Below are 23,301 nucleotides of genomic sequence, written 5' to 3'. Positions count from 1 at the left end.
CTTGTACCAGCGGTGTTGGCCTAAACATGTCTTTCATTTTTTTTAACATTTTTGTTTTATTTGCAAAAAATACAGAATGTTAATCAATCTAATAAAAGAAGATAGAGTGACCCCAACTCTAACCCAATCCCATCTTCACAATACTTGGGTTAGGAATTTACAAAGCAATTGTGAAGAGATACATATACAATATTTATTAAATGCAATAATAAAACATAAAAGCGACAGTATCAATAATAGTAATTAAAATAATACCAATACCACTACTACTACTACTTCTACTTATAATAACAATATCAAAAAAGTTGATCAATGTTTTTGATTAAAAACTGTATTCTTAAAGAAAGTATTTTGTAAAACCATCCACCATTTTCTACCGCTTGTCCTTTCGGGGTCGCAGGGGTGCTGCCGCATATCCCAGTTGCATTCGGCCGGAAGGCGGGGTACACTCTGGACAAGTCGCCACCTCACAGATAGACAACATTCACACTCACATTCACACACTAGGGCCAATTTAGTGTTGCCAATCAACACATAAATATCTAAATTGTTTTAAAATACAATCTCTAAAATTATGCATTGGTTTAGAATATGATAAATAAAAATCGCAATTTGGATGTGAGTCGCTTTTTTGGAGCACCGCTGTGTTGTCAAGCAATTAAATAAACATTTAATTCTGATTAGTTAATGTGATTAATCAATTGTTTTTAATCTCACCTAAAATGCAGAGAAAAGCCCTCAACTTGTGGTATTTTCGTTTAAATGTATTACATTAAATGCCTCCATCAGTCTTGTGAAAGAGTGTGAGCTGTCACACATTATCTTTGTGCCGCATGACGGTAGTGTTGTTGCTGACAGTCAAGCACAAGCAGAGGTTTGAGGCAACTTACAGGCTGTTTTGTACATGGAGAGACGGTAATGTTAGAGATTAAAAATTGTATTAACTCGATATAGGCTCCAGCACCCCCCGCGATCCCCAGAGGGACAAGCGGTAGAAAATGGATGGATGGAAAAAACATAACGTGCTAAATATGACTGTAATTAATCAATTGTGAGTAATGTGATAATTTGACAGCCAGATGTGACTTTGCTTCAAAATAACTATTTTATTTCAGCAGGGAAGTTTAAACACTAATTATTTTTTGGTGACTTTAATATTTGAAATTTAGAACACACCAGGCAGTACAAGAGGTTACCAGTTGTTTTTTCTGGTATTTGCAATAAGTTTTGACCATTATGAGGGTGTTTATTGAGAGGGTGACCGTTACTCATTGAAATAATGCTTGTTTAAAATGATATCATGCAATATATGTGAGGTTAAAACAAAAACAGGACAAGTTTTAAACTTTACACTCATGTAAAGGCATTGTGAATACCATTTCATACAGCCGCTATTGCAACTCTGTTGTGGCTCTGATACTACCTTTAACGCCGGACGATTGCAGCGTTTCCCCATATTGTATTAAGTGTTGTTCACACAGAACAAATCAGGAAAAAAGCATTAAAATAGTGGAAGAAACATCTGACAATTGAGACGTAGCATCATAATGAGTTCATTTGTGGAAATACACTTAGGGCCTTATCTACTAAGGGTTTGCGTATATTACAATTTGTGCTGTAAAATGATACATTTTCTAAATCAGATTAATCACACTTTTAAAGGCCTACTGAAACCCACTACTACCGACCACGCAGTCTGATAGTTTATATATCAATGATGAAATCTTAACATTGCAACACATGCCAATACGGCCGGGTTAGCTTACTAAAGTGCAATTTTAAATTTTGCGCGAAATATCCTGCTGAAAACGTCTCGGTATGATGACGCCTGCGCGTGACGTCACGGATTGTAGAGGACATTTTGGGACAGCATTGTGGCCAGCTATTAAGTCGTCTGTTTTCATCGCAAAATTCCACAGTATTTTGGACATCTGTGTTGGTGAATCTTTTGCAATTTGTTCAATGAACAATGGAGACAGCAAAGAAGAAAGCTGTAGGTGGGAAGCGGTGTATTGCGACCAGCTGCAGCAACACAAACACGTAGCCGGTGTTTCATTGTTTACACTCCCGAAAGATGACAGTCAAGCTTTACCATTGGCCTGTGGAGAACTGGGACAACAGAGACTCTTACCAGGAGGACTTTGAGTTGGATACGCAGACGCGGTACCGTGAGTACGCAGCTGCGGCTTCCAAACATTTGATCGCTTGCCCGTACGTGCGTGCCGCTATGTGCATGTCACATACGTAACTTTGGGGACTTTGGGGAAATATATCTGCTGTATGAACTTTGGGTAGGTGAACGGTACTTTGGGCTGTGTGATTGAGTGTGTTGTGCAGGTGTTTGAGTTGTATTGGCGGGTTATATGGACGGGAGGTGGGAGGTGTTTGTTATGCGGGATTAATTTGTGGCATGCCCTCTAGTCCTTCACTCTCACTTTCCTCATCCACAAATCTTTCATCCTCGCTCAAATTAATGGGGAAATCGTCGCTTTCTTGGTCCGAATCGCTCTCGCTGCTGTTGGCCATGATTGTAAACAATGTGCAGATGTGAGGAGCTCCACAACCTGTGATGTCACGCGCATATCGTCTGCTACTTCCGGTACAGGCAAGGCTTTTTTATCAGCGACCAAAAGTTGCGAACTTTATCGTCAATGTTCTCTACTAAATCCTTTCAGCAAAAATATGGCAATATCGCAAAATGATCAAGTATGACACATAGAATGGACCTGCTATTCCCGTTTAAATAAGAATATCGCATTTCAGTAGGCCTTTAAATTTACATTAATCAGGTATTCACTCACCTACTACTAAATTATCTTTAAAGACACAAAAGCAATTGTATTGTCAGAATTTCATAGAGGGACATTTTTTAAATGTGTTACTTGAATGCACGTTATTTATTTGCTCAAAACTTGGTAACAGTTTTATGGATGCATTTTAGAGTGGCATTTGCCAGCGAGCACACCAGTCAGAGTCTCCTCACTCATCTTTAAACTGATGTATGCATTGACCTCATCACTGACCGTATGACAACGCGCGCCACCTTCTAGGTAACCATCTGTGGTTAAGGTAAAGTAGCATGCACAATAAAAATTAATAGCATGATTCATCTGCATATATATACAAGATTACTACAATATTTTTTGTGCTTAATCCCACGAGGTAATGCATTTTTTTGGACCACCCTAATTAAAGCACATGCAAACTTGATAGCACACGCAAAGCTGACCTACTAAGCTCATACATAAAGGATGTGTCTCTTACATGAGCAAAATAGCGAGAGCAATCCTTTTAGCATGTCCGTCTTCATGTGTATATATATATATATATATATATATATATATATATATATATATATATATATATATATATATATATATATATATATATATATATATATGCAGAGTATACCATGATTCCAAACTATTCTAGGAGGGGAAGATGTGCTTTGCAATTTAATTTTTCATACTTTTTTCAAACAGATGCTGTTTTGTGTCTCTATTTAGTATTTTAGAAATGTGCGTGCAATCTGGCAAAGTTATGCACAAACAGCAGAACCAGAAGGAGGCGATTGCTGCAAAGGCTGCAATGAAAAATGATGGAGAGAGATAATCTTCTGTACTCGTGTTGACAATCAACATATTTCAGTCAGAAATGAAAAAATTAGACATAATGTCTGTCCAGAAATTCCATCATTGAACACATGAATGACTTAAAGGGTTCATGTTATGATTTTTTTTTTTTACATTTAAAACACTTTCTTGTGGTTTACATAACATGTAGGGGTGGTTCTTCGGTCAACATTTTGCATAAATTATGTTTTACAGACAGAGGTGGGTAGTAACGTGCTACATTTACTCCGTTACATCTACTTGAGTAACTTTTGGGATAAATTGTACTTCTAAGAGTAGTTTTAATGCAACATACTTTTACTTTTACTTGAGTATATTTATAGAGAAGAAACGCTACTTTTACTCCGCTCCATTTATCTACATTCAGCTCGCTACTCGCTACTGATTTATATCGATCTGTTAATGCACGCTTTGTTTGTTTTGGTTTGTCAGACAGACCTTCAAAGTAGGATCTATCGCATGCCTGCGTTTCACCAATCACATGCTCGTGACGTTTGACTCCGTTTCACCAATCAAACAGAGCCAGGCGGTCCCATGATTAACAAGCTTAAGCTTACATGAACTCAACAAAGCACATCGCGGTAAGTAACGTTAGTAGATATTTTGGCTGTCCGTAGGCTGATGTTAGCTTCCCTGCTATGAATCACTGTCAAATGTACATCGTGTGGGGACATTTATTAACGTACTGCAGCCTCATAGACACACACACACACACACACACACGCACGCACGCACGCACGCACGCACGCACGCATAGTTGCACACACACCAATCAGTGTGTTCCCAGATGCAGCCCACACCTATCAGTTTATGATTTGCGTAAAGGCTAACTTTTTATTTTCCTTTGTAATCTCTGCCTACTGAGCCTATGGTGCTGTTAAGCTATTGTGGTTTAATTTGCCTTAATTTTTTTTAATGTTAATGTATTATTATTTAATATATATTATTGTTTGCTCTTGAACGCATCATAATTATCCCCTCAACCCCCCCCCAAAATGGATTAACTCGCTGGAATAAAAAAGACAATATAACATACATCCATAAACGTGGATGCATATGAAGAAGTGCAATATATTTATCTGTACAGTAATCTTTTTATTTATTTATATATGCACCTTATTGCTTTTTTATCCTGCACTACAATGAGCTAATGCAACAAAATTTAGTTCTTATCTGTACTGTAAAGTTCAAATTTGAATGACAATAAAAAGGAAGTCTAAGTCTAAGTCTAAGTTTAAGTTTTAGTTGCTTAAGAGATATTTTTGCCTCTGAATTTGCTCATTGCTATTTTTATGTTTTTGTGCATTATTTATTGCCGTCATCATTAAACAAACAGGTTACTCATCAGTTACTCAGTACTTGAGTGGTTTGTTCACAACATTCTTTTTACTTTTACTCAAGTAAATATTTGGGTGACTACTCCTTACTTTTACTTGAGTAATACATCTCTAAAGTAACAGTACTCTTACTTGAGTACAATTTCTGGCTACTCTACTCACCTCTGTTTACAGACCATCTTCAAGCCACTTTTTGACCATTTCTTCAAAATGTGAAGATTTGTGGGCGGTTTGATTTACATGTCTCCACTTTGATTGCATCTTTTCCCCGTGAGCCATATTGTAGCTTTTAGCGCTTCCATATGGCGTCTGATGAATATACCGTATTTTCCGGACTACAAGGCGCACTTAAAATCTTTTTTTTTTCTCAAAACTCGACAATGCGCCTTAAAACCCGGTGCGCCTAACGTAGTGAATAAGTTTGGTTGCGCTTACCCACCCCAAAGCTATTTTATTTGGTACATGGTGTAATGTTAAGTGTGACCAGTAGATGGCAGTCAAACATAAGAGATAAGAGTAGGATGCGTCGTTTGATGTGCTTCAACATACGGGTATTTTTATGGTGTGTATGTATAAGGTAAGACATTATCTAGCGTTTTGTTTTGCAATTTTATGCAAAAGCAACTTTTCTTACCTTCTGGTACCTGCTGATCTGTATTTGGGATCTGCATAAATCCTGAAAAATTGTGCGTGTCCGCCTTTGTAGTCTGTGATGACACTGTAGTCGATAAGCTTCTTTCTTTTTCTCTATCTTCTTGTTATGTGACATTCACCCTCTGCAGTTGCCTTTTCTAATATAAAGTAGTGTAAAGTTCTTACTTATATCTGTCAGTAAACTCGCCATGAAAGCGTTAAAACATACCGGTATAGTGAGTTTACATTAATCACCCAAGGAACTTTAGTTATTAGAGTTCCGGTCGGACAGTTTTTCACGGGACAAATTTCCGGTGTTGTTGTTTCCGGATGAGGAGACTCTGCTCTGTTATTTGTTTAAGAAAAGTCTGAATGTCATTAAAACAGTTAGCTCCATCTTTTGACACTTCTTCAACCCCCGTCCTTGCACGCTACACCGCTACCACAAAGATGACGGGGAGAAGACGCTGCCGAAGGTGAGCCACGTAAATAAGACCGCCCACAAAATGCGCATCCGGAAGCGACTGTCAGAAAGTGGCTTGAAGATGATGTGTAAAACATCATCTATGATAAATGATAAATGGGTTATACTTGTATAGCGCTTTTCTACCTTCAAGGTACTCAAAGCACTTTGACAGTATTGCCACATTTACCCATTCACACACACATTCACACACTGATGACGGGAGCTGCCATGCAAGGCGCTAACCAGCAGCCATCAGAGGCAAAGGGTGAAGTGTCTTGCCCAAGGACACAACGGACATGACTAGGAAGGTAGAAGGTGGGGATTGAACCCCAGTAACCAGCAACACTCCAATTGCTGGCACAGCCACTCTACCAACTTCGCCACGCCGTCCCATCTATGCAACATTTTGACCAAAGAACCACCATTACATGTTATGTAGACCACAAGGAAGTGTTTTACATTTAGAAAAAAAAAAAAAAAGTATGACTCCTTTTAATGCGTCCTATAATCCAGTGCGCCTTATATATGAAAAACGATCAAAAATAGACCTTCATTGGCAGTGCGCCTTATAATCCGGTGCGCCGTATTGTCCGGAAAATATGATAAATTAGAGCTACTTTCTATTAGAAATGCCGATAGTGGAGGATGCATGTGCATGTACGAGCCACTACCCCACAACAAGAGGATATTGAAAAGGATGTTGAAAAAGTTTTGTGGGGAATCTTATTTATGTGCCTCCACTTCGACACAGTCTTCTCCCCGTCATCTTTGTTGTACCGGTAATTTTTAGCGCTTCCTTAGCGAGTCTACTACCAGACTTGTAACTCTCTTCCAAAACTCCAAGGGGCAGTGTCTCCAAAAGGAACAACTGCAGCTGTTGTTGACTAGATACTCTATTTCCTTCCTGTGAAGCGACAACGTCAACATCTGTGTCTATACTGGGACTAATCATTCACAATCATCAGATTACTTTCAATGGACGTTTTACTTATAAACCAGAGGAAAATACCTTTGGGAAGATGGACCGTGCAACTTCTGAACGAGTCGCGGCAGAGGACGCTATTATTATTTGCAACGCTATTTGCCGTTTGGACCATGGGACAAGAGAGTGCTATCATGTAAATAAAACTGTTAGATAACTATTTTTAGCAAACGGCATGCTGGTGTTTATCTCTATGGTCATGTTCAGAGTACTGTGTCTGTGTGAGAGAAAAAGACGCGTGCGCATGAGAGAGAATATGTGTCGGAATTAAACCTGTTAGCACAAGATTGGTAATAAAAGTCAAAAAGAGTGCCGTACTTTGTGACATTTTCTGGACGCAACAACAACACAAAAAGTCAAAACAACACATTCAGTAATTTATTTTAGAGTGCATCGAGACATTAAGTGCACAATATTAGTTGTCATCATCCAACCATCCATTTTCTACCGCTTGAAGATGATGTGTAAAACATCATCTATGCAACATTTTGACCAAAGAACCACCATTACATGTTATGTAGACCACAAGGAAGTGTTTTACATTTAGAAATAAATAATAATAATATGACTCCTTTTAATGCGCCCTATAATCCGGTGCGCCTTATATATGAAAAACGATCACAAACAAAATGTCCCTTTTGGAGTCGCGGGGGGTGCTGGAGCCTATCTCAGCTGCATTCGGCATCATGCAATTGTTTAATCGCTGTTGTTTTATTACATTCAATTATTTGTGCATTTCAAGCACAGAGTCTGCGCCTGTGTTTAGGGACCCTCCCTGGCAAACACTGACCAATCACAGCTCTGCGTTCTGGATTGCCAGCGACGTGAACCTAGGATTTGGGATTGGGAGGTGCAGGGAGGCTATGTAGGGGGAGGGGAGGGGGGACGACGGTGTTGCCTGTGCAAGCTTCCGCGAGAGTATACGCCAGGTTTAATATTAAAACATGTACCAAATAAAATTGCTTCAAGGTCGGTAAGCACAACTAGAATTAATCCATACATTAGGAGCACCGAGTCATAAGGCGCACTGTTAATATATTTTCATTTTCTCAAAAATTAAGTGCGCCTTACAGTCCAAAAAATATGTTACACAAAAAAAACCTAATTTAAATAGGGCCGTCTGCACCATTTTTGCACTTGTTATCAATTATGATAATGTGCGTAGCATGGTGGGGGCCCTCAGTACATCACTGACTTATTATGCCCCTACTCCTCAGGGCGTAGCCTCAGGTCTTCTAAAGATCCCAAAAACTCATTTTAAAACCCGTGGAGACCTGTCATTCCAGGCTATAAGCTCCCAGACTCTGGAACAACTTGCACCAGTCCCTCTGTGACCTCGACTGTGTTGACACTTTTAAGATACATTTGAAAACTTGTCTTTTTAGTAAAGCTTTTAGTTAATGCACCTTTTTAATTATCATTTTTAATCCACTTTGTATCCTTTTTCTGATGTTGCTCCTGTTGTTTTGATTTTATTTCACCTATGTTTAGTATAGCGCTTTGTGATTTTTTTCTGTGAAAAGCGCTTTATAAATAAAATGTACTTACAGAGGGTTTAGTGCGTGTGCCTCACAATACGAAGGTCCTGAGTTCAATCCCGGGCTCGGGATCTTTCTGTGTGGAGTTTGCATGTTCTCCCTGTGACTGCGCGGGTTCCCTCCGAGTACCCCGGCTTCCTCCCACCTCCAAAGACATGCACCTGGGGATAGGTGGATCTGCAACACTAAATTGGCCCTAGTGTGTGACTGTGAGTGTGAATGTTGTCTGTCTATCTGTGTTGGCCCTGTGATGAGGTGGCGACTTGCCCGCCCGAATGCAGCTGAGATAAGCTCCAGCACCCCCCACGACTCCGAAAGGGATAAGCGGTAGAAAATAGATGGATACTTACTTACATAGACTTAATAAATCACCCGCAACACCCGCACTAATAGCACACTCAATTTTATAGTTTGCACACGCTATTTAGTAGTTATTTGGATCTCAGTAAATCACGCCATTAAAGGCAGGGGCTTTTTGTTTTGTTTATGGCCATTATCAGCTTGTAACTTAACCTGAAATATAACTTCCTTGTGATATATGACTCTTTCTTTTTTTCCCTCTTTGTAAGTAAGAGTATCTTCATGTTCTATTTACTTCACCTGTGGCCCCTGTAGGCCAACTGAGTGCTCCCACATCTGTGGATGCATCCATCAAATCTAAGAAACATTGACTGGATGTGACGCACTCCAACCTCGGCGGACTCCTGATCTTATTTTATACACACACACACACACACACACACGCACACACACACGGCCACAAACATTAACACACTCACCGCTGCCTCTCCTGCTGCAGCTGTGCCTGCTGGTGCAGGCGTCTGAGAGCCTTCTCCTGCTTGCGTTGGTCCTTCCATGACTTTGAGGCTACGTTGCGAGCAAACTCCCGCTGCTTGAGTTCCTTCAGCCTCTGCAGCAAACACACATTAAGGGAAGGGTGAGGGATAGATTAGTTTCAGGGAGGCTGTAGGCGGCCTTCTTTCAAAACCGCACTTGGCGCTCGCAGACGTTGCGCTCTAAAACATGTAACACAATTAACTCCATTCAGGCTAGACGAAAGCAGCTTTCCGTCAGTGCTCAGCTTGGGAGCAAATAAACGGGTGAATAGTGGAATGCAGACACAGTAGAGATGATGGAGGACATAATAATGATCATCTTTTCAGGGCATCTTCTGCTTGTCGTCACAACTTTAGAGTTGAAGCTTTGAGCGTTACTAAAAACATGGGCTGGGCTAGTTGAAAATAATGCTGCAATGCAAAGTTTAAAAGCACACAACTTTCCATGTTTTATAACGAGAACATTTACATTTTTTGTAAGAGGAAAAGGGAGGAAACGATCAAACTGTCAATAGATGGAATTGATATTGAAAGGGTTTCTGAACTTAGATTTTTAGGAGTGATACTGGATGACGGTCTGACATGGAAATCTCATATTGCACATGTATGGAAAAAGATGTCTAAGAGTATTTTTATATTAAATAAGGTAAAATATGTGTTAAATTATAGGGCAATGCGTATATTGTATTGTGCACTTATATTGCCATATATCAGCTACTGTGTGGAAGTGTGGGGGAACACATATAAGAGTAACATAAAGGCATTGTATCAACTACAGAAAAGAGCTATAAGGATTTTTCATAAAGTAGATTACTTGGAACTCACTAACATATTTTTGATTAATTTGGGTTTATTGAAATTACAGGAGCTAGTAAAGTTACAGACATTATGTGTCATGTTTAAGGCTAAAAGTAAAACATTACCAGCAAATTTACAAAAAATGTCTGTCATCACTTCTGAGAATGAAGAGCATAGAAGAAAAGGTCATTTCCAACATCAGCATTCAAGGACAACTTTAAAACAAATGTGTATATCAGTGGTGGGGGTTAAACTATGGAATTCTCTTTACAATGAGATAAAAGATTGTAAAAATATATTCCATTTGAAAAAAAAAATATAAAGACAGAACAATAAAATCATATGGACAGCCATAAGTGTTTACATTTTGCTTTATATTTATTATTTTACTTATTTTTTGCCTGGTTTTGTATTTGTTTTGTATCATCCTGTGAGGTGTATATTAATTTATTTGTTTTTTTTTTGTTCGGTTTGTACTTCATGAAGTTTTGCACTTGTGTTTTTTTGTGTGTTTTTTTGTTCGTTTTCGTTATATTTGGATGCAATTGTTGGTTTATATGATATCATTAAGTAAGACAACGTATTATGTTGAAGGGGGCAGGGAAATATAAGATTTTTCTTCATCCTGCTCCTTCTCAGGCATTGGTGTGTAAATGTATAATTGAATAATTGTGGTGTAATTGTCTATCGATCAAAGATGCACATCAATGAAGGAGATAAATAAAAATTAAAAATTAAAAAAATGAATTTGAAGGAAGTGACCTGAAATAAATTAGCAAAATCCAGAAGGATTAAAAATACATCTTGGCTGTCAACAACAACAATTTTACTAAAACTTATTTTTTGGGCCTTTGTTTTTCCTTCAACATTTGGCTGGTTTGCATATGTAAATCTGGAGACCCTGAATATAAGATTTGTCAGATTTTTCTCTAGGAAAGTTTTACATTTGGGTCAATGCTGTAATATCTCTATGAGAGTGTTTATCTAAATTATATCACATGATCTGCTGGTTGGCATGTGTTAATATAAGACAACCTTTCTTTGTAAGATTTATTTCTAGGCAAAAAATATTGTCTTATATTACGGTCATTGCTGTAATCTTTGTCTGAGTTTGTTGGTTTAAATCATATTACATGATCTGCTGGTTGGCATCTGTAACTTTCTAGACCTCGTATATAAGACACCACTTTGTTTGTATTGTATACCCCTACATTACTTTCAGAAACCTATGTTCAAAGAACACCAGCCTTTTTGTGATTCATCCATCCATCCATTTTCTACCGCTTTTCCCTTTCGGGGTCGCGGGGGGTGCTGGAGCCTATCTCAGCTGCATTCGGGCGGAAGGTGGTGTACACCCTGGACAAGTCGCCACCTCATCACAGGGCCAACACAGATAGACAGAGAACATTCACACTCACATTCACATTCACACACTAGGGCCAATTTAGTGTTGCCAATCAACCTATCCCCAGGTGCATGTCTTTGGAAGTGGGAGGAAGCCGGAGTACCCAGAAGGAACCCACGCAGTCACGGGGAGAACATGCAAACTCCACACAGAAAGATCCCGAGCGCAGGATCTAACCCAGGACCTTCGTATTGTGAGGCAGATGCACTAACCCCTCTGATTCCCAGAGCCCAAACCTTAGTCTGCAGGCTCCAGAGCGTTTCTTATTCGGCCTCCAGAGCATTTCTTATTCGGGCTCCAATACACCGGAATGTCCTACTGGCAAAAGTTAGAGATGCCACCTCGGTAAACGCATATACATCACACCTTAAAACTCATCTATTTACTGTAGCTTTTAAATAGGCTGTTGAGGACCAGTTGATCTGCCGCTTCTCTCTCTTTTTGCCAGATGTCTACGGTTAATCCCTGGAGAGATATCAGTCTGGAGGTAGTGCTAGCTGTTCTAAATCCTGACCTAGTGACCACTCTTCTGTGACCGGGAAGGTGACCTCCTACAACCCTGTGCTTGCCCCCAATAGTCTGGACTCTCACATTATCATGAATAATGTAGTTTGTGCAGCACTTCAAGGCACCTGATTAAGGGCTATATAAATGAACTTTGATTGATTGATTGTTATATATCTTTCTAGGGAAAACATCTTATGTTATGTTATGTTAATGCTATAATATCTGTAATATCTATTTGAGAGTGTTGATCTAAATGACATCACATGATATCAGAGTTTGGATGTGTAACTCTCAAGACCAGGAATATAAAACGACTTTCTTTGTGAAATTTATTTCTCCGGAACAAAACATTGTCTTATATTTGGGTTAATGCTGTAATATCTCTTTGAGAGTGTTGGTCTAAATCAGCGGTGTCAAACTAATTTTAGCTCAGGGGCCGAATGGAGGAAAATCTATTCCTACGTGGGCCAGACGAGTAAAACCATAGAATAATAACTTAAAAATACAACTACGACAACTTCAGATTGTTTTCTTTGTTCTCCTTTGGCCCAAAATAGAACAAGCACATTCTGAAAATGTACATATCACAAACAATCCTCTTGATAAAACACTTCAAGATAGTTGACAATTGTGAAGAAAAGATTGGTGCAGTTTTAAAAACTCCTTGAAAAACACAATGAACTTAGACTTGTTCTCAGAGTATCTACAAAGCAATTAAACGTTAAGTCATCTACGATTGAACAAATAAAGCATAAATAAAAACGCTTCAATCTATCTACCTAATTTGTCATTTCCACTGTTCACTTTCTTTAAATTTGCACAGAAGGCAATTTTTACAGATCTATATCAATGTAAAAATCTCATGCAGAAATTTAAGTGGGGTTACCAATTGTTTATTTTACTCCTGTTTGTTTTACATTGGGTCGAGGGGATGAGTCACATCCGTGTTTTAGCGTGTACCTTTTGCTTGGTATACTTGCTCGTCCCGGTAACTATTCGCTTGCCTAACAGAATTGCTGTTGCGACATTCAGTGGACACATTTAGAACAGCAGTTTTTTTTACTTAAGAAATGCAGCTCAATTTTACACTAGGGAAACTCATCTTGTGGGCTGCATTTAACCTGATTGACATCACTGGTCTAAATACAAACGTAATATCACATGATCTGCTGGTTGGCATGTGTACATTTTGAGACGCTCTATATAAGACGTCACCTTCTCAGATTATTTACTAGGGAGAAAAAAACGATTGTCTTATATTTGGGTCAATTGGTGTATTTTCAAATACAAACTCTCCCTGCTTGGGAAATGTAGCTTATGCTGACATATCCCAAATCCCCCTGCTAAATATCCCATGGAATGTTTTATACATATGTAAATGTATTTTTGGCACGTAGTTGTGAATACTATGTACTGTATTGGTAAAATGTACAATATACACTCAAATATAAGATGGTATTTTGTCCCCCGGAAAAAAAGGCAGTAATAGACAAGGCAACATCCATATTCTACAACTGTATACATGCAAAATTTCAGGTGGTGACAAATAATTTTCCCCTAAGTGAACAAGAGCATTTCTTCCTGTCACTCAAACACGCTACCTGTGACTTGCAGAGATGCAGCCATGGAAAAAAGTATTACAATTTGTTGAATATTTTTCCAAAAACAGGTCTCAAAGTAAATGGAATCATCTTATATTCAGATCAATGTGCTATTATTATTAAACCATCAATGCTTTACGGGCTCCTGTAATGTTGACAACTTTAGCACTTATTTAATAGTTCTGGCCCAAAAATTGTACCTAAATGTAAAATTACTTCAAACTAGACACTGTAGTGATTTAAGGCTTCTTTACTAACGGGTTTGAGCACATTTTGGAATACCCATTTTTAGCGCCAAAATGTGGGCGGGCCTCCATCAGCCTGTTGACGTCATCCGCAGACGACTGGAGATGATTTCATATTGCGTCATATGTGTTTCGGTGGCATCATCATCCCGAATCATGATATTTTTGCACAGAATTTGAAGACATGATCAAATACGTCTGCCAGATGCATTGTTGCAGGTTGTAGCAGCACAAGGAGGGTTGCTGGTTACTGGGGTTCAATCCCCACTTTCTACCATCCTAGTCACGTCCGTTGTGTCCTTGGGCAAGACACTTCACCCTTGCTCCTGATGGGTGTTGGTTAGCGCCTTACATGGCAGCTCCCGCCATCAATGTGTGAATGTGTGTGTGAATGGGTGAATGTGGAAATACTGTCAAAGCGCTTTGAGTACCTTGAAGGTAGAAAAGCGCTATACAAGTATAACCCATTTATCATTTATAACTAAAGAAGGTCAGCCTGCAAACATATCCAAATGATGGCAAAATGAGGAAAGTATGGACCTCTCCAGTCTAATTAGCTTGGGAGAGACAAGTGTAATTTGCAACGATCCTTTCAATGATTCTGAATTTGATGAAAAAGGGTTATAGTTGGAGTTAGGATGGAAAAATAAATTAAAAGACGATAAGAAAACACAGGCTATAGTGTCAATAGAAGGGGAGATGCAAGAGCAGGGAAGTCTGGAAATGGCTATTATTTTATATTTATTTTTTGATCATAATGTTAACCATATTAGTTGTTCTCCCTGTCACACATATCAACCAGCAGTGTTGGGACTAACGTGTTACAAAGTAACGCGTTACTGTAACGCCGTTAGTTTCGGCGGTAACTAGTAATCTAACGCGTTATTTTTTATATTCAGTAACTCAGTTACCGTTACCATATGATGTGTTACTGCGTTATTTTACGTTACTTTTTATGTAGTATAAAGTGTGTTTTATCGGAGCGCTGCAGTGTCATGGTTCTGATTCTTCTTGTGTCACAAGCCGGAGAAGAGAGACGTGCGCTCTTTGTGTGTGTGAGTGTGAGTGTGAGTGTGGGGAGGGAAGAGAGAGAGGAGGGGGGGCGTGTCTGATCAGTCGAGTTTGTTAACATGGAGATATTTTCACTACTTTTCTTTTGTCGAGCACAAAGAAAATAACATTTTAATTAAATGTAAATTGTGCTTTGGATCAAAGATCCCAGCTACTGCCCAAAACAGCAATTCAAATCTGCTGAAACAAGCTACATAAGCAACATGCTTCGACGTAGCTAGTAAAGAGAGACAGAGACTCCAATGCTACTTTCCCACCACCACCACCACTTAAGGATTAACTCTGCCTCTGCTCATCATTCAGCACTGAAGGTACACACTGTGTCAATCAATGTTCCCTCTAATTGTTCATGTGTGAGCAAACGCAAAAACTCCCTGAGCATTCAGTGGAGCCCATGTGAGCAACATCAGACGTGCACACTGTGGCTACACCAGCAGCACACCTGTGCCAAACCTGACCAAATAACAACTTCAATCTCCATCCATCCATCCATTGTTTACCGCTTGTCCCTTTCGGGGTCGCTGGAGCCTATCTCAGCTGCATTCAGGCGGAAGGCGGGGTACACCCTGGACAAGTCCCCACCTCATCGTAGGGCCAACACAGATAGACAGACAACATTCTCTTATTAATATAATCAAATGACAGCAGTCATTTCCATTTCTAATATAAGTGTTTAGGCCCACTTACAATGACAATAACAACAAATATTGTTTTTCATGAACTGTGTACTTGTATTGTTTGTCTGGGTGGAGGTCCTGCTTTGGAAATAGTTTGTACCCCTTTCAGACATTGCATTTAGTTCCCATTAAAACATTCACATGTTGCACAATGAGATGTAAGCAGGGGATCATGTGTACATTCCTGCAACTTCCTGTTTGTAAAAAATATATATTTATTAGTATTTATTTAATATACTAACAGCATTTAATGATTAATATTTATAAATTAAGATTCATAATAAATGACACTAGAATAAGCACACATTTGATTGGTAAATCATAGTGTAACGACCTGGAATGACACTTTATGTGTGGTGTTGGAGTTGTCCCACTTTTGTGTGGCTGTAAACGCATCACTGGCTAAGTGCCATATGTGCATGTGTTGGCGCAAGTGAGAAAGAGCGAGCGGCTGCTGTTGATATAACAAAGTTGCTTTTGGTCTGGTTTGTACTGCAGAAAATGACCACTTTTGCTAGATATCATTTTTTTTACTAATGTTTTGGTGATGTGTTTATGGCCGACAATAAAGAGTTTTGCTCAGTAAAGTGATGGATGGAATTCATGTCCTCAAAGCGTCTCGACAGACGTTACAATATTTGAACAAGGATGACGAAAAGTGTTTTCTCTGTCGTGTCCGTGTGTCGAAAATTGTTATGCGCTTATTTTTTTATTTGATTTTATGCGTGGCATAAAAGGATGCTTGAGCAGTGCGCAATTGCACAGGCGCACACCTTAGAGGGAACGTTGCTGTCAATTCTCTTATATACTCTTTCATTCTAGACTTCTAGAGTGTTTGATTATCACATCACTCTAAATGTAGAGACTCTAAAGTTCACAAACATAAAGAGGTTACCGTTGAATATATGCTAGTGGGCCAGGCCAATCTTTCCTTATCTCTAAACTAAAACTGGGGAAATGTGTAGAGTGTTCTGGGCTTCAGACATGATTTTGTGTCAGAATTCCTTGAGGAAAAAATGCCTGGTTAGGCTTTGTGTATGTAGTGTGTGCCTTTCTTGCTTTTCAGCTATGTTGTTATTATGCTGTTTGTTACTTATGTATGTTATGTTGCAGCTATTTAAAATAGTTTTGTCAATTTGTTCTGGCCAGAAACAAATTGGCCCTTTGAAACATATCTTTGTCTTTGTGTGTTGTATGTAGACCACATTGCTTAGCAGAGTTCAGTGATGCAAATGCATGTCAAGTTGATCAACACATTGTATTATTCTCCAGTGCAATAACAGTGCTGAAATAAAGGCTAAAAGGGCATTAATGGGAGCTTTAAAAAAAAGAAGAAGAAAAAAAGAAGTAACTAAATAGTTACTTTTCACAGTAACGCATTACTTTTTGGTGTAAGTAACTGAGTTAGTAACTGAGTTACTTTTGAAATGAAGTAACTAGTAACTGTAACTATTTACTGTTTTCAGTAACTAACCCAACACTGTCAACCAGTGACCTATGCAGCCATGACCTGAGACTCGCTGGTAAAAGTGAGTTGTTTTGTGCCTGGGCACACCTGAAGCACCTTACCTTTGGCTAATGTGAGCATGCAACATAGCTGTGTCATAGAATGACTGTCATGTGACTGCTCCTTGCAGCAGAATTGTTGTGATAAACGAGACATTTCATAAATAAGGTAGGTAGTACAGAAGACATACATACATACTACATCAATTTTGATTCGTGATCTGTTGAATAGGCACAGTTAAAATGTCAATTAATGAATAACAAGACGTTAACATTGTATCACAAACATATTCCTAGCCTCTTCCTGCTATGTCACTGAAAAAATATAATGGAACATGTCCACAAAATATTTGCTATATGCTCCATGGTGTGAAGCGTGAGTATTGCAAAGTTGATTTGATATTGCGCTTGAAAATAGTTATGTTGGGATTAAGTCCCGGCTGGACATTTCAAGAAAATAGTCAAATTTATGTTTTAAATATAGTAAATTTAGTCTTCACTACGAAACATAAATTATTGAACCATTCCACTACAAACCATGTATCAAATTAAATTCAAATTTGATTAAAAAAGCATAACATTTCACATGAATAAAAAAGTTCCTCTCTCAGCTGCCGCCTTATCGTGGTAGAGGAGTTTGAGTGTTCCAATGACCTTAGCTATATTGTCTGGGGACTTCTATTCCCCCTGGTAGGATCTCCCAAGGTAAACAGGTCCTTGGCGAAGGACCAGACAAAGAGCAGCTCAAAGACCTCTATGAAAAGACACATACAAGGATCCAGAATTTCCCCGCCCAAACGGGGATCACAGGGGCCCCCCTTCTGGAGTCAGGCCTGGAGGTGGGGCTTGATGGTGAGCGCCTTGTCCGGATGGAGCCGGGCCGGGCACAGCCTGAACAGGCAAGGTGGTTGGATATAGGGATGATGTTTGATAAGAAATTATCGAGTTCGAGCCCATTATCGAATCCTCTTATCGAACCGATTCCTTATCGATTCTCTTATTGAATCCAGATAGGTTGTTGTATATGGAAAAAAACACACAATATTTGGTTTAACAAAAGCTCACTTTTATTTTATAAGAAAAAAATAAAATAAAATAAATAAATAAATATTGACTGTTACCCCCCTAAAAAAATAAAATTAAAAAAATAAATATTGACTGTTGTTACCCAAAGTATATTAAGTGGGATTTTTCAGAAAAACAAATATACACAGTAACACAAAAACAACCTGTCTCTGTGATCACTTTAGGTGTATAAATAATACTATAGTGTTAAAAAAAATCAGTCCCTTGGGCACAAAACTGAAAATATTACAGCTCTCCAAAAAGTGCACTTCTGCTGCTATTGGAACATCCTTCTGGAATGACTGCACGTCCTTGTCCTGGAGGGAAATGAGGGACAGACACAGCATAGAATTAGGGGGGGAATTAGCTGAATGTGAAGACTAGGTTGTCTGTTATTAAGTCTTTCGCATTAGTATGTGGAATTAAATGATGGAATGAATTAAGTAATGAAGTTAAACATTGTACTGATATGATCCACTTTAAGAGGTTGTTCAAATTAATAGTGCTTACAAAGTACAAAGAATAATTATGAGAAATACTTTCAACCTTATTGAAAATAAGATATTCTTCATCTCGGTATATTAATAAGGACTGAATTAATTAATTACATATTACAAAACTGTTGTATATACTAATTCACAGATGCTATTTTATTATAAAAAGGTCTGTAAATTAGGTATATATTTGTAAATGCTCTGAAGTGGGAAAGTGGTAGGATTATATAAGCTTTACTTCTTCCTACTCCTTTTCAGTCATGATGTAAAGTGAAATGATATGAAACTGTGATGTGTTGTACTGTAAGTGTGTTCATGCACGAAATAAACTAAATAAGGAAAGAAAGCACTAGTTTATTAGACAGACCTGCAAACTCTGGAGTGGTGTAGGCTACAAGATAACGTTAACATTATCAGACACATACAAAAAGGCTAACGTTAACGTTACCGTTAGCCACTGACTATGCTTAGGTAACGTTAGTCTAGCTAACATTACTGCAGTCCTGGTTGGCATAAGAGGTAACCTTATTTTAGCCTAAAGGTTACGAGTGAGCAGATATGGAAATTAACCGGCAACAGTTAACGTTAGTTACTCACCAGCACTCTCACTGGAATTGGCGCTGCAGGTTGAAGCAGAGGAAGAGGAGCGTGGTTCGTCATCTCTGTCGCTGCTTCTCCACAACACCTTTCTCGAACGTTCAGGTTATGTACGGCCTGAACATGTTTCATCATGCTTGTTGTGCTTCCCCCCCTTACGTGAGAGCTAAGCCTGGCAATAATTGCAGATAGCCGTTTCCTCATCTTATTTTTTTGTAAAATGAAGCCATGCCTTGAGGCGTTCTTTCCGGCTGCATCTTTTTTTTTTTTTTTTTTTTTAAACCTTTATTTATAAATTTCAATTACAAACAGACGAGAAACAAAAACAGTACAGAACAGTACAAAAAACGTCAAAACAGCGCCAGGGGGTTGTAAATCCAAAGTAACAAAATTAGAATACAAAAAAGTATATATATAATAAACCTTGTTGCTGCTTCTGTATCTGCCACCTAATGACTGAGCTACGTCATTTCCTGGGACGTGCCACACGGCATTTCCTGTGAGACGGGATTTGTTCCCATGGATTCGAATAAAGAACCACCCCTTTTCTTTACTATAGTGGCCTCGATAACGGGAACCGGTTCTCAAAAAGGGATTAGAGTCCATTGAATCGGTTCTTTTCTTATCGAACGACCGGGAGAACTGGGTTCGAACATCATCCCTAGTTGGATATTAGTCATAAGAAGGGGTATAGAGGTCGGATACTTTGTGAGCTTGGTGGCAGCTGAAGGCAGGGCCCTTGACTGTTCAATCCTCAGCTACAGAAGCTAGCTCTTGGGATATGGAATGTCATCCCGCTGTGGGGGATGACGTTGAGAGAGTATTGGAGAGTATTCGCTCAGTTGATTCCCTTGTTCTGCTGAAGGACTTCAACACCCCCATAAACAGCCGTGATTGGGACAAATGTCCGCCCTAATATAGGTACCGACAGGTCAAGTGGCGTGCGTCTTTGATTGTTGCAGAGGCAAGAACTCGGACATGGGAAGTGTTTGGGGAAGCCGTTGTAAAACGACTTCCGGACACCTTCAAAGCGATTCTGGACCACCATCCTCTGCCTCAGTAGGGGTAGGAGTGCCCTATTAACACCATGTATGGTGGGGATGGTGTGCTGCTGACCTCAACTCAGCATATTATGGATCGATGGAGAGAATACTTCAAAGACCTTCTCAATCCCACCTATATGTCTTCCTATGAGAAAGCAGTGCCTGGGGAATCTGTGGTGGGCTCTCCTTTTGCCAAGGTAGGTAAAAAGTTCATCAGTGGCAGGGCCCCAGGGTTAGATGAGATCTGCCCGTAGTATCTTAAGGCAGTGGTCCCCAACCACTGGGTCGCGGCCCGGTACCGGTCCGTGGATTGATTGGTACCGGGCCGCACAAGAAATTGAAACATTCTTTTATTTATTAAATCAACATAAAAAACACAAGATATACTTACAATTAGTGCACCAACCCAAAAAACCTCCCTCCCCCATTTACACTCATTCACACTCATTCGCACAAAAGGGTTGTTTCTTTCTGTTATTAATATTTCTGGTTCCTACATTATACAGTATATCAATATAGATCAATACAGTCTGCAGGGATACAGTCCGTAAGCACACATGGTTGTATTTTTTTATGACCAAAAAATAAAAATTTAAAAAATTTAAAATGACCATATCCAACCTGATCGTGGAACTGTGGACCAGCTCTATACTCTCGGCAGGGTCCTCGAGGCTGCATGGGAGTTTTCCCAAACAGTCTACCTGTGCTTTCTTGACTTTGAGAATGCATTCGACCGTGTCCTTCGGGACGTTCTGTGGGGAACACTCAGAGAGTATGGGGTACTCTCTGGGGTCTAATTGTGGCGGTCCGCTCCCTGTGAGATCGGTGTCAGAGCTTGGTCTGCATTGTTGACAGCAGGTCGGACCAATTTCCAGTGAGGTTTGCCCTTTCTCACTGATTCTGTTCATACTAGAGATGCGCGGATAGGCAATTATTTCATCCGCAACCGCATCACGAAAGTCATCATCCACCCGCCATCCACCCGAACCAACATTTTATCAAAACCACAACCGCCCGCCACCCGGGCGGTATTTATCATTATTATAATATTATTGTCATTTCCATTAAGAAAGTGTTGACTATTGTTGCCAGGAGTGCGTTCCTCACACTTTGTGTGCGCAGTTGCAGCAAGCAGAACGATGCTTTTAAGAAGTTAAAAAAATGTTTTAGAAAGACAAGGCCTATATTTTCGTTAGGTAAAAAGAAATGTTCTGAATTTATTTCAATGAATATTAACTTGTTAACGTTAAAGTGCTCAAATAGGGACGAGGGCGGGGTGCACAGTGAAACAGTGAACAATTGTGCGACAAAGATGAACCTTTATTGGTTGATCTGCAGCCATGACAAAATATCAGACAATCTCCATTGTCAACGACAGGCAGGAAAATAAAGATGAACACATAGCCTATGTTGTAGGCATAGGCATAGGCTCATACGTTTTTAAGTTGAAATAAAAAAATAAATAAAAAATGTGCCTATAAGCCTTAGGCTGTCAATCACGCGCATAAACTTAAATTATACAACAACATATGTATGTCATCCCTATTTAAACAAAAATAAATTAAATAAATAATAATAATTGAATTATAATGAAAATAGACGGTCGCGACAAACAAAGCAGGCTAAATGGCCTTACATTGTAGCCAATCATTGATGCGCTTCACTTGAAAGCGAGGCCAAATAATTAACACACAGTAGTATATCTCCAATAGAAAAAAAAACACAATAAACAACACAATTGCCTTAATTCCTTTGCATTGTAGTGCGCCCAAACAACACGTAACCATCACAATTATTCAGCTGAACGAACTCAATATAGGTTAGACATGGTCTTATTTGGTATAGCCTAGGTAACGTAGACTAATTCGTTTAACATATCCAACCGTATGTCTACTTACTTTTTTTTTTTAGCACTATGTAGGAATAAAATGGCATCTACAGTGCCAGGATTCAGGCGAGAGCGCCTGGCCTCTAAAATGCGCCCTGCTGCCCTGAAGGAGCGCTCACTTGCGGCACTTGTTGGGACGCATAGGAAGGATTCTCTTTATACATTTACTATGTATATATATTTCCGAATTGGTTCAACCGCAATCCGCCCGAATCTATTTAAAATCTTTTTTTTCGTCATTCATCCGCCCGACCCGCGGATTGCCCGCGGACACCGCGAGTGTGTCCGCAAACCGCGCATCTCTAGTTCATACCTATATGGACATAACTTCTAGGTGCAGTCAGAGCATTGAGGGGATTCGGTTTGGTGGATGCAGGATTAGGTCTCTGCTTTTGTGCAGATGATGCGGTTCTGCTGGCTTCATCTGGCCAGAATCTTTGATTCGCAAATGAGTGAGAAGCTACTGGGATGAAAAATCAGCACCTCCAAGTCCAAGTTCTTGCCCGGAAAAGGGTGGAGTGCCAACTTTGGGTTGGGGAGGAGATCTTGCCCCAGGTGAAGGATTTGAAGGACTTTGGAGTCTTGTTCATGAGTGAGGAAAGAGTTGATCATGAAATCGGTGCAATATCTGCAGTGATGCGGACCCTGTATCAATCATTGTGAAGAAGGAGCTGAGCTGGAAGGCAAAGCTCCCAATTTACCGGTCGATCTACGTTCCCATCCTTACCTATGGTCATGAGCTTTGGGTTTTGGCCGAAAAAACAAGATCACGGGTACAAGCAAACAAAATTAGTTTCATTTGTCTCTCTTATAGAAAAGTGAGAAGCTCTGTCATTCACGAGGAGGAGCTCAGAGTTAAGCCGCTGGTCCTCCCCATCAAGAGGAGCTAGATGAGATGGATAGGGCATCTGGTCAGGATGCTCCCTGGATGTCTTCCTGGGGAGGTGTTTATGGCATGTCCGACCGGTAGGAGGCCACGG

At 39.5% G+C, this 23,301-nt stretch overlaps 1 protein-coding gene across 1 annotated transcript in view; it reads right to left on the bottom strand.

Annotated features, from left to right (window-relative positions):
* The window catches only part of LOC133659977 (G patch domain-containing protein 8-like), a 153,927-nt gene that overhangs the window by 5,394 nt on the left and 125,232 nt on the right, over positions 1–23,301 (bottom strand). The window contains exon 4 of the mRNA XM_062062938.1: positions 9,368–9,498. Coding sequence (XP_061918922.1) covers positions 9,368–9,498 — 131 coding nt within the window. The remainder of the gene's footprint in view (positions 1–9,367; positions 9,499–23,301) is intronic.

This window comes from Entelurus aequoreus, linkage group LG11 (genome assembly GCF_033978785.1).
Source record: "Entelurus aequoreus isolate RoL-2023_Sb linkage group LG11, RoL_Eaeq_v1.1, whole genome shotgun sequence".
Taxonomy (NCBI): Eukaryota; Metazoa; Chordata; class Actinopteri; order Syngnathiformes; family Syngnathidae; genus Entelurus; species Entelurus aequoreus.
The sequence above is the reverse complement of the archived record's forward strand: the minus strand, read 5'-3'. Positions and strand labels throughout refer to the sequence as shown.